Here is a 20,118-nt window from a genome sequence, read left to right as displayed (position 1 = left end):
ACGCTGGGTGCCCTCGATGGGTTACTCACCAAGAAACAACGCGAGAAGAAACGTTCTTGCTTGACGAAAGGACACGGAATGAAATTGCTGCTCAGCACTCCACAATTGAGACGGTTGCAGCGTTCGCGGAAACAGCAAAAGACAGGGGGGTTCATATTCAGCATCCCGGCCATCCTGGCAGCATTGGGGGCCGTTGGAAGTTTGGCTGGGGGTAGCGCCGCCATCGCAAAAACCGTCATCGACTCGAAGAAGAACAAGGCGGAAACGTCACAATCTGGCCATGGAGAAGAAAGGGAAGGGCGTCATGAGGAAGTTTAAAAAAAAGAAACAGCACTCACCAACCGAGACATTGAATCTCTGATCAAACCATTACAAATCAAACGCTTCAGAGGCGTTTTCATGTCCGATTCGTTACCTTCAACCGTTAAAAATAGAGAATGCGGCGTGGTCAACTTGGACAGTCAAGAAAATCCAGGCACGCATTGGATATGTTACCATAATAACAACAAAGCATTCGTTATCGATTCTTTCGGAGGTGTTCCACCTACAAATTTAGTTCGTTAACTGAAAACGAACAAACCTATGTACTACAACGACGAACGCATTCAAAATTTCGGAGACGTGAACTGCGGTCATCTCTGTCTCTCCATGCTCGCGTTTCTCTCTAAAATAAATAAGCCACAGGTAGAAGATTTCCAGAAAGCATTGTGGAACCTAAAGCATCACGATGGGCGTGTTCCATCTCACGAGCGAATCTTCGATCTTGAAACTCACGCTGCACGACGACATCGTCTATCCTAAATCCATAGCTCTGCGTGCATTCTACAGCATGTACCTCATACCTAACGTCACGCAGCACAACAACAAAATTAGCGTTGGAAGCGAACATATCGTCGTCACGCCAGGTCAATACAATATTTCTACTTTGCAAGCTCAATTACCCAAAGGCACGTACCTTTCTCAAAAGTCGGTCACGCACAGAGTGGAAATCGTGTTCGCGACGGAGACCGTGGACCTGGGCACCATGGGAGAACTTTTAGGTTTCGAGAACGACACCAAACTCGAAGCTGGCATCAAGCACGTAGCAGCCAATATTCCTAAATTCTTGGCCATAGAGACTCTGAACGTTCACTGTAACGTAGCGGAAGGCATGATCACGAAATCCGACGGATTGTTAGGAAGTCAAAAGCAGACGGGAATCATAGATACGTTCAAACCCAGTTCCGAATTCATGGAACCGATCATCTACACACCCTCTTCGCCGATCTATTTTCCAGTATGTCGCAACCGCATAGTCAACATAGAGTTGGTGGTGACGAACGAGAAAGGAGACGTGGTGGATTTTGCAGGTGCCACGACCACGGCCGTCGTGGAGATCGACGTATAATAAATAACACATAGTGAAAAAAAATGGAGCAAATCGAAAGTTACGAATTGCAATCTTTCCCTCCCAACCGTCGCACGTTCGCAAATTTGAACGAAGCGAACCGGGAGATCGAATACGACGTGGATGTAGGCGATGGGTTCGTTCATCCTCACAGAGCGGACCTTTACCTTCAATTCGACGTGGTGAAAAAGGAAAACGGAGACGCGTTCCCCGCAGCAGCAAATTTGATACTCGTGGACAACTTCGTGCCTCACCTGTTCTCGCAGGTGGAGGTGAGGAAACACAACACCGTCATCGACAGAATCGATTATCCAGGCATCACGTCGACGGCAGTGTGAACATTGAAGAAGTCACACGGTGCTCTTTCCCATGCGTCTGCTTCCGGGATTCTTCTCGGACTACAAGGAGATCATGTGGAAGGGAGGACTGAGAATCACATTTCGAAGAGCGGCCAACGACAACGACGCACTGATGCGATACAGCAACTTGGGTGCAGACGGTATCACGCCGCTGCCCAACACTTTACCCGAAGTACCCAAATGCGTCATACGGAGCATGGAGTTGAGAATGCCGATCGTGGAATACGAAACGAACTACGCCCTCCAGTACAAAGCGGAGATCTTGAAAAGTCCACAGGTGCCCATTCACTTTCACGGTTACCAGTGCGTGCAGAAGATAGCGTCGGGAAGTCACATGGAATTCGACGTCACGACGCAGTTCAACAACATACAGTACGACATGCCAGATTTCGTCGTAGTACTCTTTCAGACCGTGCAACTAAGCTGTAAAAAGCCCCATTTACTCATATTCAACACGCTCAACCTCAACTGCATAAAGCAGGATCTACCATACAGAGGCACAGTGAAAGCAAGCTGTTATCAGAGTCCATTATTCTAGGAAATTAGTTACGAATTCAAAACCAGAAACTTAGATCTTTTCCTTTTTATTTTAACAGTGCAAAGTACTTTTATAGAATTGTAACAATCAAAAAGTAAATAAATTCCCTTTCTTTATATATCCATAATCACACAACTGTAGGATATGCAACTGAAATTTATATTCTACAACATAAATTGACAAGTAATTAGGGGTCAATGCGTGTATAGTGAATGCGGCCATACGACCGAGAATTCTAAGAATAGGTTCCTCAATACCCAAACTAATATTAATTTAATTAGAAGTTAGAATAACAAAAACCTAATATAGGGTAAAGAAATGAACAAATAAACTATAGAATTTTAAAGGAACAACACTACGTAAATTCCCCATCATATCGCCACACTTACCATACACGTTTACAGTCAAAGCTACACCGCTCTTTTCCCCGTGACCGTTGCCTCAAGACAAACCGTGCTCGTTTCCTCCTGGCGGCTCTGAGCATAACAGCCAATCAAATCCAGGCATGACATCAGTTGCAATGTTACCAGCACATTCAATGCATTTGTGGGGAGAGGGTTATAACATCCCCTCCCCCTAGTGTATAACAAACCTTAACCTCTGAACACAAACATCTTCAACAGCTTACAAATCAATTACATTTACCAAATTACATTCATCATATTTTCATAGAAGTTGCTCTGGTTTATTCAGAATTTCAGGAATCATATCTACGAATTTCCTTTTAAGTTGAAGGGTTGTCGACACAGGTTCCGCAGTAAAATTCTGTAAAATAAAATCTGAACCAGAAACTGGAAATTCTATGACATACAAATTATTTTAGGTGCACCCTGTATATACTCTTTTACAATGATTTTCAATATGTTGAATTTTTACATACACACTCTCACAATTATCAAACACGTAACATTATCTTTAGTATTACAAAACATTAAAAAAAACAATACAAAGGAAGGGATTACTCTAATAAACAATGAATGGTCGGGAGGCATAGTGACCTAGTTTCAATTCTTGTTATCAACACGCCTGGGCAAATATCTCTTCAACGAAGTTACATGGCAACGTTTGTGCTTAGAAGGGTTGTTGACCTCCACTGCCAGCACACTGGCAGGAGTGATGAATCGTATTATGCGATAAGGTCCCGAGTATTTTAGTTGCAGTGACCTTGTAGTCTTTTCGGGGCCAGAAGAAACAAGTTGAGATTTTATCTCAAGACAAGATCGCCTATTGCGGAGGGAACTCTCGAAAACTTACGTGAATAAAGGCGATTCCTTTTTTCCGAAGATTTCTGCATGTTTTCAAGAGCAGATTTCCATTTTAATTCTAGTTGATCCTTTGACAATTGATCATTTTCTGAGTGTAATTGCCATCGAACTTCCAAGGGATCGAAAAATACAAGCCCCATAAACAATTCTGACGGAGTGTTACCAGTAGCATAGCTTTCAGAACAATTAATAGAATACTGTATCTTTTTCAATCCCTTCATCCAATCATTTTGTCAGTCGTGAAAATACGCTCGAAGAGAAGTTTTTAAAACTTTAATATATCGCTCCGCTAATTGCTCTGAGGATTATATTCGGTAAATGTAATATGTTTAATTCCAAAATTGTACAAAAATGATGTGAAATATTGCGAGACAAAGTAAGAGGCATTGTCACTAACCACTTCCATGCACAAACCGCTTTTCATAAACAACTCGTAAAGTTTATCAACTATAACTCTGGAGTTCAAAACTCTTAACCCTTCCAAATGAACAAATTTGGTTGCAGAATCAACTATAAACTTGGACACGTTCACAGTAATCTGCTCAGCGTCGATACTAAAATCGCCAAGTTGTTCACCTTGCAAGCCATCGAAATCAACAGCGTACCCAATCAACAGAGAATCTCCACGTTCGTCGAAGGTAACAAACTGTACATGTTACATCCTTATCATCCGTATTACAAGTTTCTCCTCGATGGCACGATTCAGATACACGAATTTTCGTACTGGTCTCACGGCAGAAAAGCTAGCGTTCCCACCATGACCTTGATATCGAATCGTGGTGTCCAGAAAGCAGGAAACATTCCTCTGGCACGTTGGAACCAAAAGCGCAACATATATGAAATACACGAAGACGAAGATCTTACCGTTTTCGACGTGAGTGCCGGCGATAAGCTGATCATTCAAAACACGAGCGAGATGCCACCCTCTTTGAATCCCATCACGCTCGTTCTTCTCTTCAAACGTAATCTCTAAAAAAAATGTCTAGGCAAGCCATCGTCGAAGAATTGCATAAACCTGCACGCCGCAACTACGAACGTTTGGCGGTGGTAACCAAGGGCATCGATGACCTCTGGGAAAGTGACCTCGTGGAGATGAGTAGCGGCAAGTTAAGAAATGTACATAAATTGAACAAGGGCAACAAGTACCTCCTCACCGTCATAGACACATTTTCGAAATTCGCATGGGTAGTACCTTTGAAAGCCAAAACGGGAACATGCGTCACGGAAGCATTCAAATTAATTTTTCGCTAAAGCGGCAGACGACCTTGGTTTCTGCACTCGGACAACGGGAAGGAATTCTACAAAGCCACGTTCAGGCAGTTTATTCGGAAACACGACGTTCAACATTACTCGACCTTCAGTGACGTCAAAGCCAGCATCGTGGAAAGATTTAATCGGACTCTGAAATCGCGCATGTGGTCACGCTTTACGCTTCAGGGAAGCTACAAGTGGGTCACCATTCTTCCGGAACTCGTCAACGACTATAATCACACACGGCATAGAACGATAGGCATGAAGCCAGCTGACGTTACGAAGTCCGACGAGCAGCGTTTAATTTCTACCGTTTACTGCCCAAAGTAAACACCCACGACAAAAAGACCTAAATACAAAAATGGAGACCAGGTGAGGATCAGTAAATTGAAGCGAACGTTCGACAGGGGTTTCACACGAAACTGGAGCACGGAACTTTTTACCGTGGTTCGCGTTTTACCCGGGAACCGTCACACGTATATAATAAAGGACAGTGGCGGTGAAATTTTATTTAGGAGCTTCTACGAGGAGGAACTCTCTAAAACTAAATACTCCGACACGTACCTTATCGAAAAAGTTTTGCGTAAGAGAGGTGACAAACTTTGGTGAAATGGCTGGGACTTCCGGGAACGAGTTGGATCGATTCGAACGAAGTGATTCTATGAGTACGTAGAATGCTGTAAAACGTTTAACTGATTCGGAAAGTCAAACGAAAAAAAGGAACGGCGAATTGCTCCCCGACAGCATACGGTGTCTGATCGTAGGACCTTCAGGGTGCGGAAAGACGACACTGCTCATTGATAATTTTATCCTCGCACCCAATTGGTTAGACTGGGAAAACAGACACCTCTACGTATTTTCGAAAAGCCTCGAACAACCGAAATACCAGCAACTTATGAAACTGTACGAGGGACTGGACATTGCAACTTTCGTATCTGAAATCATTCCACTGGACGATTGTCTCAAGAATTCCGTTGTGGTGTTCAACGACATGATCCTGGAAAATCAAAACGAGATTCGTAATTTTCTCACTCGAGGTCGTCACAAAGGATTAGATTGTTTCTACCTGGCACAAACTTTTTCCAAGGTTCCGAAACAACTGCTACGTGATAATGCTAATTTTATTTGCTTGTTTCGACAAGACCACACCAATTGAAAACACGCACATGATGATTACGTAGGGGCTGACATGAATTACAATCTATTTTCTAAATTCTGCTCCCACTGTTGGAACCAAGGTGATTTCGGATTCGTGACCATTGACATGACTCAAAAACCAAACCATGGAAAGTATAGGAATAAAATAAACGTTTATCTAGACGTCTCAGAGGCTAATAAGGGGAAAATTTCAGATTTGCAACAAGAAGAAAAAAATCCAAAAAAATCAACGGTCGAGAATCTAAATTATAAAATTTGAAAAAACGTTCTTTTTTTCTCAAACGTCTCAAGCGTATATATAAAATAACCATTACAAACAAAAAGGTGAGTATTAGAAAAAGTTGATAGTCTCAAGCGGGTGACGGCAAGAAAACTACGAGAACCGAACGTATAGGCTGAGAATTCGAAACTTTAATATATCTCTCCGCTAAATTGCTCTGAGGATTATATTCGGTACATGTAATATGTATAATTCCAAAATTGTACAAAAATGATGTGAAATATTGCGAGACAAAGTAAAAGGCATTGTCACTAACCACTTCCATGCACAAACCGCTGTTCATAAACAACTCGTAAAGTTTATCAACTATAACTCTGGAGTTCAAAACTCTTAACCCTTCCAAATGAACAAATTTGGTTGCAGAATCAACTATTAATAAAATATATTTAAAATTCTTAGACCGTGGCAATGGTCCCACAATATCTACATGATATCTTTGGCTGGGTATCGTTATTACACGTGAAAATAAAATGTTAACAGGATTCTCATTTCGTTCTTTAGCTTTCTAACTCAAGTCGCAGGTTTGACAGAACTCTTTAACCATCGACTTCATATTGTCCCAAGTAAAATGTTTCTGTACTCTTTTCAAGGTTTTAAACCAACCACAATGTGCTCCACTATAAATATTGTTCTGAAAATACTTAATCAAGGATTTTTGAGTGTTACTAGGTACACAAATTCTATAAGGCATCCCCGATACTTTTTTTTTTTTGTACAAAACATCCTTGACCATTTTATAATATTTTACATCTTTATTTTGACGAATATTATCTATTATAGGTTTCAAGATTTCGTCTTTGTATTGTTCGCCCGACAAAATATTACTATACAAAGGATGAGACAACATTGTCAAATTGAGGTTTGTGAGCTCTTCCAAATCATGCGTCTCTCTGTCAAAATTCTTATTATCATACATCCTGGACAATAAATCGGAACATACGTTATTTTTAGCAGGAATATGTTCCATTTCAAAACTAAATGATAACAACTTTTCCAAATAACGAGCATATTTAGTGAACTTTGTTGCCTGCTTGATCATCCAAGCAACATTCATGCTATCTACTTGAATTTTAAATGGCCTAGCTCTCATATAATAATGAAACTTATCCAAAGCTAACATTAGGCTCCATAATTCAATATCATATATCGTACGATTTTTATCTCGATCTTTCAAACGTTTCGAGTGAAAAACACAGGACGTAAATTACCAAATTCGTCCTCTTGAAGCAGAATTGCTCCATAGCCTGTCAAACTACCGTCGGTTTGGACAACAAAATCTTTATTCATATCAGGCAATTTAAGTACAACATGTTGTTCAAAAAGAAGTTTAATATGATCCAGAGCGTTTTGTTCTAAAGATCCCCATTTAAACTTCACATTCTTTTTCTTTAAGTCATTAAGAGGGGCTACAACTTGTTGGAAATTAGGTATAAATTTCGCAAAATATTGTAAAAAGCCCAATAGTTTCATCAAAGCTCTTAAATTTTTAGGAGGACTGATATTATGAATAGCTTCTACTCTTTTGAGGTCTAGTTGCAAGTTTCCCTGAGAAATTTTAAAACCTAGGAAAAATATTTCATCCTGCATGAATTGACTTTTAGAAGGAGAAATTGTAACACCATATTTATGTAATATATCTAGTACAATTTTGAGATGTTTCAAATGACTGGCTTTATCTGGGCTAAAGATTATCAAATCATCACAATACCAAAATAAAATTTCTCCTTTAAGATGACCAAACATAATTTGCATAACTCTCGCTAGAGCACTTGGACCTACGCTTAAACCAAATGGTAAGGTACGATACTGCCATTGTCCCGACTGTGAGACGAAGGCTGTTACTTTCTTACTTTCTTCATTAATTGGGATTTGATTGAATGCCCGTTTAAAATGAAGAACAGAAAAAACTGTGCCCTGACTTATTTTAGACAAACTTTCTTCCAAAACACATGGAGGATAAGCGTCAAACATAATATGTCGGTTAACCTCTGAATAATTTACGACAAGACGTTTGGTGTTGTTTTTAGAGTCAATCAGGAAACAAGGACTAGCATACGGGCTGTTAGAAGGTTCAATTACATTTTGGGCTAACAAGTCTGATATTATAGCTTCTAGTTCTTTCTCCTTCTCGACATTCAATAAATAAGGGGCTGATCTAACTGGCACATTATCTTTCATGTGAATATGGTACACAAAATCTTTTATAACCCCAATCTTATCACAAATGACATCACGAAATTGATTTTTACACTCGCCAAGTTGATGTGCAAAATAGTTCTCATCTTGCGATGGCACATCAGGGAATGTCTCCCGATTGCGTGGATTCTTCCAATTTCCATAACTGGATCTGTCACTGGGTACAGCAGTCTTCTTGCCTAGTTGTCGTCCTGGTCCTCTTCTTGATGCATTTGAAGAAAACTTGATAGTAGTACGATCATGGAAACGGGATTTTACTGTAGACGTAGAGGGGGGATTTTCCTGCAAAACACGTCCAGTATTAAAAATGCTGTCACAGTTCCACATAATAGGACATTTTTGAGGCAGGGTTTCAAATTCTAACAAGGCTTTGTCCATACGAAACACCATCTTCGTTCTGATATGAAACTTTACTCCCAATATCACATTTACAGGTAATGTCGGAGACACATACAGTTCCACTGGCCACGTGAGGGACCCCAGTTGAACAGGCACACACACTACTTGCGTCAACTTTAACTGTTCATCGTTCCCTAGGATGACGTTCAGATTCTTTTCTCTTACTTCCACTTTACAAATTTGTTGAATGCGTTCTAAAAATCCTTGGCTTATAACATTTTCAGAACACCCTGTATCTAAACATAGCGGAGTGGGAATGTTAGCCAATTTTCCTTCCACAAACAAGGCTTTTACTTTAACGAAAAGGTCTCTATTGTTATATTGAGGCATCATATAAGTGTTCTTATACTTCGAAAAACTTTGTTTTTGCTGGGGAACTACAGGAAAGCACTGATTGTTTCTTAATGAATTCCCATCTCTAACCGAATTCCCAGTTTGTGTCTTACTAAAGTTCTTACATTCTATGAAATATTCACGACAAAGATAAGCATGTTTTTGAAATATCTTATGTTTATTTCTCAACTCGTGAATTGAAGTAGGAGTGTCCGAAAATAACAATTGTTGAGACAGAGAGGGATGAAGTCTATCAATCATGAGTCCAACGAACTCTTCTTCTGAAAATTTCACTCGCAAGATCTTGACTCCTCTTAACCTAGTATCCAGGAAATCCACCGGGTCTTCTGAAATTTCTTGCTTTCTTAATACCTTTTCAGATATGCACACTTAGACTGTTACAAAATTGTTTTACAATACTGTCTAGAATTACGTCCCACTTGGAACCTTCTTGAATATGTTGTAACCATATTTTACTAATTCTACATTGAACTTTAGATTTTACAGCAATCAAAATATCTTTTACCGGAAACATTTTCTTTTCTATAAGCATTTGAACGGAATACAAAAATCTAAAGATATTTTCAGCCTTTTCATCGTTCAAATTGGGAATATTTCGCAGAAAGTGATTCAAGGTAAATTGTGCCATATTATTAGACAACTTATTCATAGCTCTTCCAGAGAATATTGAAGTACAGTAGGAATCGTCTTGAGAAGACGATTCAGCAGAAAAATCTATTAAATTCTGGGACGGTCTTTTGTTCACCCAACATGGTTTATGGGGAAATCTACTATAAGTCAGTTTGACTGAAGTTTCCACCTTTCGGACATCACCAAATTGCAAAGGAGGTTTTGGCAAGGCAGGTGAAAACGGGTTTAATGACTGACCTTCATAAAGTGTGGAACTTATAGGTAAGCCCTGGTACATAGTGCAGTCACCAGCAAGTGGCAGCAATGTGTCTGGCACACCAGTCAAGTCAACCGTGTGGAAGGGATTGCCGGTCGCATGACTCATCTTTAATGCTTTCGAACAACCAACTATCCACCTTCTGATTTTCAAATTTGATCAAACCAATCTGCAATTAAAGATACTATCAATTACAAATATTCGTAACAAAAATTTCCCAGAACTAAACCATGCTCTCTTGCAACTAAGCTGTAAAAAAAGCCCATTTACTCATATTCAACACGCTCAACCTCAACTGCATAAAGCAGGATCTACCATACAGAGGCACAGTGAAAGCAAGCTGTTATCAGAGTCCATTATTCTAGGAAATTAGTTACGAATTCAAAACCAGAAACTTAGATCTTTTCCTTTTTATTTTAACAGTGCAAAGTACTTTTATAGAATTGTAACAATCAAAAAGTAAATAAATTCCCTTTCTTTATATATCCATAATCACACAACTGTAGGATATGCAACTGAAATTTATATTCTACAACATAAATTGACAAGTAATTAGGGGTCAATGCGTGTATAGTGAATGCGGCCATACGACCGAGAATTCTAAGAATAGGTTCCTCAATACCCAAACTAATATTAATTTAATTAGAAGTTAGAATAACAAAAACCTAATATAGGGTAAAGAAATGAACAAATAAACTATAGAATTTTAAAGGAACCACACTACGTAAATTCCCCATCATATTGCCACACTTACCATACACGTTTACAGTCAGAGCTACACCGCTCTTTTCCCCGTGACCGTTGCCTCAAGACAAACCGTGCTCGTTTCCTCCTGGCGGCTCTGAGCATAACAGCCAATCAAATCCAGGCATGACATCAGTTGCAATGTTACCAGCACATTCAATGCATTTGTGGGCAGAGGGTTATAACCGGGAGGGACAAGAATCAGGAAAAAGATTCCAGCAAGTTCGACGACTGCAAGATCAAGAATGTTTATCTGAAGAATGGCAGGAACGAAGTGTTCCTGCGCGAGAATTACAACCTCGACATGACCAAAGATGATTATCTCAAACTTTACGAAGCATTCTCTGCTTACAAACGCGTGACCGAGGGGAACGTGGACATGTACTACACGCCCAGCGAATTCAAAGCACGCAGACCCATGTTCGTCATCAATACCACGAAGCGGAAGCAGGTGGTGGTCAACGATCGATCCAACATCAAGGTCGTCTGCGAGTTCCACGACGCGCTGCCCGAGGATACCGTGTGCAGCGTCATCCTGGTCGCCGAGAAGTCCTTCATCCATGACGTGAAGAACGAGAGGGTCACAGAGCAGTTTTAACAAGTTTAACATTTTTTTCTTGCACTTGCACAATCAGTTACAATAAGAATTTTTGTACTAGCACAATCAGTTACAATGATAATATGCACAATACGAATTTCACCAGTTATCAGTTACAATATCTTTTTTTCATCCTATCAGTTACAATGAGCATTTTCTTTCATCAGTTTTTTTGCACTATAGCACGAGACAATCAGAATTTGCACAAAATTTTGTTGTTTTTTTTTTACATGAGAAAATTAACAATGAAATTCTTTTTTTTTACTTTATCGTTTCAGATGCTGTCGAACATCAAAACACATATACATACGCACTAGAAAAAAAACATGCAATTTTTTTGTTTGTAACACATTTCTCCAACTTTCATCAAGAAAATATTAAAATAAACATTTTTTTTTAATCTATCTCACAATAAACTCTATATCAAAAATACAACATCAAATAACACTAGAGTCGTTAGTACACGTTGCATGCATTACGGAGGTCCTCTGTAGAGTTTCATGGAAGTTTGAGAAAAAAAAAACACGTGAAACTCTATAGAGGTGTGGTTATCTATAACCGCAGCCGTTAGAACCTTTTTTGGTTGGGCACCACGCACCGTGGCGGGGTTATTGGGGCCAGGAATCCTAAAAAACAATTATTATTTGTTTTGTTTGCTTGCGTCACAATACAGAAATAATGAGAGGCGCGCCCGCGCGTGTGTGTGGCACATCGTTCCCGAGAGGTTTACAAAGGTCACGATATATAAACATGGCCGGACTTGGAAAATTACGATAAGGCGCATTCGTACTTCAAGGATGAGAAAGTGTATTTACTCGTACCGGCTTTTCTGCGCTGTGAAACATCGTCAGCACAATAAATGAGGCGCTCAACGTGGAGAGAAAGTGAGTTTTTGAGGTTTTCGTGAGATTTTCTTAGAGGTCAAAAAATCAGGGGTGACCTAGAAGGCATATTTACTATCTATTCATAATCACCGATCGAATATCCCGTGAAATACATTCGAACACATCCTTAATTATAATTATTATTATTATTATTATTATTATTATTATTATTATTATTATTATTATTGCAGGGAACGGCCGCCAAGTGCTTGGCTGACAAGTTGTAAAATGGCTGCCAGTGGTGTGACGAGAAAGCATTTTCCGAGAGTGTGCAACGTCAGTTTCCTACAAGATTTCATGAAGATTCACCAGCAAAGAACTTTATTAGATTCACCGCATTACCGCAACGGTGCAAGTTACTGATGAAAACTTTTTGATACATGGTGAAATGTGTCCGAATGGAGTTGTATTACCGTATTGACGTGTGCAGAGTTCAGAGTAAAGAAGGGTGCTCACATTGAACATTTGTAAGTTAACTTCGCGATAACCATTGACATTTAAACTTGTACAGTTATATTACATATGTGTAAAGTTGTATCTTATTTAGACAATTTATGAATATAATAACGGGTTGAAACCGTTAGCATAATTTTAAAACACTGTGTTCTTACTTCCACGAAAACACGCAACATTCAATTCCTCTTGCAAACAAAATATTATATCATTCGATCCTACATCGAATAACGTCATAGGGAAGGTGTTTCTGACACTTTTGGCATTTCGCATGGCGCCATAAAGAGAAAGGGACTGTTTCTACAACCAGGAATATATTTCTAGTTTTCGTGCCTAATTTTCCCATTCAAGCTTCATCCATCTCTCTATGTTAAAAATATTTCCTTAACGGCAGTAACTTCGGTATGGGATTTTGGGGTGGCATATAATAGGTTTTCACAAACATTTTATCATATATTTAATAATTCAGGTACAGCATCACCCTACTTGATTTTGCGAATAAAAAAATCTATCTAGAATTTAAGGACTAGAACATAACCGTTAATGTGCAAGAAAAGTCAAGTTAAATGTAATAATAGCAATGTACTGTAGTTGAATGTACATACATTGTGATGAATACTATAGAAATAATAGTGTAGACAGCTAAACATAGCTTATTGGTATTTTGGACATTGAGAAAGAAAATAACGTTGTGCATGCCTTCAGTTAGATAAACAAAAAGGAAGGGAGTGGCCCAAATATCGTCCCTTAGTCACTTTTGCGTACCTGCAGACCATATAAAATGACGTAAGAGCTCCAAAGTTTTCCATTACCTTCGTCAACTACCTCTTCACCTGTGAACTAAGACAAAGCGCTTGTATAATCTATTGTTAGTGCCAAAACAAATACATTTCGTAAGTACTCACATATTGCAAAAGCAAAAGAGTGTGCCTAATCTTGTCCCCACTAAACAAGGTAAAAAAAGAGGGTAATAATGATTTGCCAAGGTATTCATGTTACTTTCAAAAGGTTATTAGAAAAGAATGAACATAATTAGTTGAATGTAGCAAACTGAAAACATAAATTTAGCACATATCAGAAACAATATTATGTTTACTTGAAGATAATAAACTTAAGTTATTATTTATATGTAAGACGAGCCTTTAACCTTCCAAGCAAGTATCACAAGTAAATTGCTCACATTTTCTTACGCCGGAGCATGTTTCGTGGAATCATATGAGATATTTGTGCATATGGATGAAATTAGGAACATGACGGGGGACGAAATTACGAACAACCCTCAAACTAACATGGCGGTTCCCATCTTTTCAACAAGTGACTTTGACGCAACACAACGCACACACCCTCCTATATTGACAACGTACCTGCGCCAATGACATCCAGGAAATACAAAACCTACACTCATACTGGGCGTAAATGACTTCCAACAATGATATGCAACAACTCACCTCATCGCAAAACCGAAACTTCTTCGTTACAACGGACCATAGATTGTCTTGAACCCAAAATTTTCACAACTCACTCTGCTTGCCTTTCTCTATCCTGGAGTGCTGGCGCCGACTGCGCTTCTGGCTGCAGGGCCGACATACCGAGGGGGAACGAAATTCGGACCCTCTACCTTACGTATTTTGTAACTTTTTGTAAACATTTCTTCTTCCACTCCAAGAACATTTTGAAAAATGTTTCTTAAATTCCATTATAAAAAATGATTTGAAATATTTTTTGTTATTTATTGCAAACAAAGAATATAGTTTAATAAAGGGAAGTGTGTACTTTGTATGCTTGATAGAAGTTTCGTTATAATTATAAATATATAAAATTAAGAACAGTTCAAACAAAGATTTCATATCGAGTAAAGAGTGTGTTTGAACTTCATGAGTACCTGCGCACTACCCATTTGAATGAAGCTGTTGAACAAGTGTACAAACTAACAGAATTGTTCCTCACTGTTCCTGCCTCAAGCTCGTCGGTGGAAAGGTCGTTCTCTGCACTGAAGAGGAATCATACATTTCAAAGCAGCGAACAGACTCAGGCAAGGAAATCTGACATGGGACTGATATCCATTGAAAAGGAGCTGCCAAAGACATTGACCAGAAACTCCCGATTCTACGACGACGTGATGGAGGTGTTCAGACTAAAGGATCGTCGGATTGAGTTACATTATAAATGAGAATTTTCATTAAGTAATACATACATGTGCTATTATTGTTAACATAGAGTGTGTGCATTTTATGTTTGAAATTGAGTATGCCCATGCATGACTTACATTCAAATAGATTCTATTTAATTAAGATATCTTTGGGTTTTCTTTATCCAATATTCAGATCAGGTTTATCTAAGGAAGCCTTACACCTTTCATAGAATCACGCTACGGCACTGGACATGGTGCCTTCAGTCTATTAGCAAGCGTTGCTTGCGAACAACAGATAGGCGACACGATAAACCGCACATTACAACAACAGATCTAGGCGACACGATAAGCCACACTTGTCGCTTTGTCGCTTCTGCGTCGCTCAAACTGGGCCATTTCCTCAATAGCTTGCAACATGTTTCCGTGGTTTGTTGTTCGCGCATACGCGATGCAATAATTGTCTTGCTTTAGTGATATTGCGCTCCAAAGCGACAAGCGACACGCGACACCTATCGCTTGAGGATTTCACCAACCGAACGCTGGCCTGTGCTTCCCTTCATGCCCTTACGATGTGAAATGTTGCTCTTGACTGGTTCCTTTCCAAGCAACATGTGTCGCTTCGGTATGAAAGTTGCCTTGGACCGAATGACCCTTGTCGCTTTGATGTGAAATCCTCGTATCGTTTTTCGCGTGTCGCGTGGTAAAATCTCCTTGAGGAAACGGTGCAGTCAGAGCTTGTGTCCCTACGGTTCGAAAGGCTGCATTGATTTTCGACTGCTCGCTTTCAAGCGACACTTGTGGTTTGTCGCCTCGGTATGAAATATCCCTCAGGATACTATTTATATTCTAATAACATAGAAAAATAAACTCTAATACACAGTCCAAGACCTGACGTTCGGAATCACATTGCGATGTTTCTTCTTGTGTTACGCACGCATGCTATTTATTTATTCCTTTTATTTTACTTTTCTTTTCAAATTAATGCCATTTCGTGACTGCAAATCAATCCACAAATATAACTGTTTCCATCAATTCCCGTACCGCCTTTCAAGACAAACAAATCTACATCATATATTCCAAAAACTAACAAAGCCGCATTACTTTTATGAGAAAATTAGCACCAACATTGATCGCACTGCCATCTATGATTCTCATCCGTCTGGGGAACCAGTTTGTTGGGTCGTTTTCCACACTACGTTATTCAAGGCGCTGTAGCTTCACTGAAGAGATAGGCTCGAAGTACTTCAAGCAAATATTAGTGAATTACAAGGTCAAAAGCTATTGTAAGATCAAATGATAGTACACATGCTGATGTTTGTTGCATTTCATAATAAGACATTATATCACGTATACCCGCCACGTTGAAAATATAGTATTTTGAGTTTTACTGATACATGCTTGCTGTGTACTGAGTAAGGAAGATAATATAGGTTTCAGTCTATTAGCCAAGACCTTGGCCATAATCTTATAGTCGCGGTTTAACACAGTAAAGGGTCTAAAGTCAGTTACTGCACTCGGTCGCGTTTTTTGGGAATTAATATAATTATACCTTCAATTTGAAGCACACATCTGTTTCGAAATGCATTTTGTATTATCTTGACCAATTCATGTTTGATGGTATCAAAAGAAAGTATATAAAATTTGTAGTCTATGCCATCGTTTCCAGGAATTCTGTTAACGTTACAAGTACGCAGTGTTTCATACACCTCATCGACAGTGACGTGATACATAGTGAAATAGAGAGGTTCGTTCATCTTGCAAGGATGACTCAGGAGTAGCTCTTATTCTTATACCTTTCAAGTGACGCCGTTGCAACGTAAGGATTTGTGATTTCTATTTTTGTATCTGTGGATAATGTTCGGTGACATCAGGTCGTATACGTAACTCATGTAAACATTTGTAAAAGAAGTTCAACATTAAGTTCCGGTAACGTGCACTCTCTTTCCCTAGCAATTGAAAAAAAGAATTTAATTCGAGGTTTTACGTATTTTACCCACCACGTATTGTAATCAGTATAGTGTTTTTGTTGCCGGCACCAATACTTCCATTTTTCTTCAAACATATCATTAACATTAGGATGTTCAAGTAGGCCAGAGTTCATTTACCAATATGACGGACTCCAAACTAATTTAGATTCTTGTAGATTAATAGTAATTCTGATTGCTATAAGATCTGAAAAAGTTACCGGCAAAACATCTATTGTCGTCAAATATTTTATATTATGACCAACTGTATAGATCTGTCGAGTCGAGAACCTGCTTTGTTATTGAAATATGTAAACACTATGTCCTTTCGTTTTTCGGTCCAGATGTCCTTCAGTTGTAAATCACTGATCAAAGTCGTTAATGCTAATTTTTTTGAAACTTTCCTACGCAATCACATGGTCGCATCAGTTGGTTAAAATCACCGCCTAGGATTATACACGAATCATTATTTGTAAGTAAGTATACTATCTCAGCCTGGTAATATTGTTCTCTTATCAACCTATTTTACTGTCCGGAGGGGGAGTAAATATTAATAAAAATATAGCGTTGACTTTAAAAATTAATTCAACTCCCATCGACTAATTTCTTTACATTTTGTATTTCTTACCACTTTTGATTAAAATTGCCGTCCCTCTCCCGCTTGTTCCCAAGCTTACAATAGCTTCGTACCCATACAGTAAGTTAAAATCTACAATGCAAACTTCCTGAAAGTATAAAATGTCGATCGAGTGGATTTGGACATAGTCCGCAAGGAATTTTCATTTCGCTGGCGGCAAGATATACAATTGAAATTAAAGGTGCAAAGACGAGTGCTGTAATTTATGCACAATATGATGTTATAAAAAAACTGAATGTAAGGATACCACGTAAATGTGCATTTTTGGTGATCAATTACACTTAAGTTAGTCCTAAGTGGATTCCGAATAATAATAATCATTCATGTGAATGACACAATTTACACTATTTTTGTCTACATGATATTATATCGATATTCATCTTGTAACTCACTAACATGTAATATATAACATTACACTGTATACACTAGGAAAGTAAACAAATTTATGTCTCGCACTACACCCGTAAATCACTCTCATCTCAACACATAAACAAACATTTCTCCTTACACTCACTAACTAATGGAGGGTGAGCCACTAGTACTGAACGTAAAGTTCAAACAATAACATTCCCACGGCATAGATCTTTTAATTTAACAAATTCTCGTATCCGTATTTCTCAAATCACGAAAACTGAAATGGCAAATACCCAGCTTTGTTTTTGAGGTGTCTTTGTCTTTCCCACTCGTGATATTGAAAAGACTTGTGCTTGGCCTCTCTTCATTATTCAACGTTTCTCAGGACTTTGAACTTCTGAACACACGAACGAACTACTTGCACATCCATGTGTAATTCCACGCACGTTTCACATAACTGATAGTGATTACGAATACGAGATTTTTGTTAAGCAAAAATACCTTAATACGTAGTTGACTTTCATATTTTAAACTACATGTTGAGTACAAGAGGTTTCTGCGGTGTACTGGTATCGTGCGTTACAGGGTCTTAAAATCGATTCCCCAACCTCAACAGAAACAATTTGTGATGGCGAAATATAGAAAGAAATAATGTTTTCTGGTTATAAATGAAGGCAAACAGACTGATATTAGGTAGTCCCATAGATATTCTCGGGAACGGGCACTCCCACATTTCTACCACGGTGTAGCACAATGTTCGAAGGTTCGATGTCACCCTCTGGGTTCGCTCTTACCGAGCACCTATTGTGTCGGTCATGAGGGTCGGCTTGGATATTCTCGATCGCTCCTTGTAGCAGGATGAACATCCGTGGAAGTTGCACCCACGGAACTGGTAGATAGTCCTCGTAGTTTCGTCGTAACCGTCCACCGGAATCCCATTTACAGCCACATGCTCCCATTCTTTACCAGCATACTCAAGCTCTACGTTATCCGTCTTCTCCAAGTGCAACAACCACTTCAGATCGATCTTGCTCTGATTGCCAATGTTGCAATAGCAATCGCGAGGAATCACACTATGGTGTTGTCCGAGAGGAAATGTCTTCGGTACACCAGGGAGTATGCCGAATCAATGGTGAAGCAGTCCTGTAGAATGTCTATATGGGCGATGCCTAGGAAGTACTGGCGAAATTTGAGCACTCCACTCCGAAGAACGGTGACGTCCTGAAAGCAATACTTCCGACACTCGTAGGCGTTGTTGTACAGGTCGCACTCCTTCGATGCTCAGTTGTACCACTCGTAGAATTTTTATCGCGCTGCTTCGGTGACATGTTGTCCGGATCGAAGAACCGCTCGTTGGGGAAGGGACCTTTTTAGTTTCAGTTACCTTCGGTGTTGAACAGATGTGGATAGAATCCCTTTGCCTCTTCCAATTCGAATGTGTTGGAGATACTCGACAGCGGCATCTGCAGGTAGTTCAAAGAGTCCAGGAAGCACACTTTCTTCCCCACGGTCATAAACAGTTTTTTTTGTACCGTCCATGATCACCTAAGGTGCTTACACATCCCTCTTCAGCAAATCGAACAACACGATCATACCGTCGTAGGCTTGGAAATTGTGGGCCACCAACACAATCCTCTTGAAGTAAGGTCGCTCCACGAACACGTAGTACATAAACTGTTGCACGGGATCCTCTTCTTCGAAGCACTGCTGTTAAATACCACACTGTACGCAACCTTTCATCATATCCGTGTCGTGGATGCATGCACTGCACACTTGCTGCACCAGGCACATACAGGGTTCGTGCATATACGTATATGTCTAGGGTCGGCCGACTTACGGTGTGAACTGCGTCACCTCGAAATCGTAGAACATGAACAGGTATATCTTGCAGGCCGCCTCCTCACCGCCTTCTTTATCCCTATGCATGTAGCATAGATGGTTCATCTCGCGGTTTCCATTGCACGTGTTGCAGTATCTGTAGCCGCACCGATGTTTTGCACTGTCCGTATGGGTGTCATCCAATAACAGGTAACAGCTCGTGAGCTTCGTATCTGCGTGCACACCGTACCGCATCGCAGCGAGGCTTAGGTGATTGTTGTAACAGACAATGCTGTTGAACATCCTGTTGCATCGTTCGCAACGTACCACATCTTCCTTCTCAGACACAGGCGACGTGTGACACAAGTGACATATATTTTTGCAAACGTTCCGCATGTTTCGAGAAAAGGCGTAACAACGTTCGCAGAAATAAGGAATGGAGAACGCAGCCACAGGATTCGC

The 20,118-nt window shown here is 39.6% G+C and overlaps 1 protein-coding gene across 1 annotated transcript in view; it reads right to left on the bottom strand.

Annotated features, from left to right (window-relative positions):
- The window catches only part of LOC145979968 (dipeptidase 1-like), a 109,059-nt gene extending 89,707 nt beyond the window's left edge, over positions 1-19,352 (bottom strand). Inside the window, exon 1 of the mRNA XM_083112906.1 lies at positions 19,223-19,352. Within this exon, the coding sequence (XP_082969032.1) occupies positions 19,223-19,352 (130 nt within the window). The remainder of the gene's footprint in view (positions 1-19,222) is intronic.
- Positions 19,353-20,118: the final 766 nt, after the last annotated feature.

The sequence above is a fragment of the Lepisma saccharinum genome, chromosome 27 (genome assembly GCF_977018435.1).
Source record: "Lepisma saccharinum chromosome 27, izLepSacc3.1, whole genome shotgun sequence".
In the NCBI taxonomy this organism is placed as follows: domain Eukaryota; kingdom Metazoa; phylum Arthropoda; class Insecta; order Zygentoma; family Lepismatidae; genus Lepisma; species Lepisma saccharinum.
Note: the sequence above shows the minus strand (reverse complement) of the source record. Positions and strands in the feature narration are given on the sequence as shown.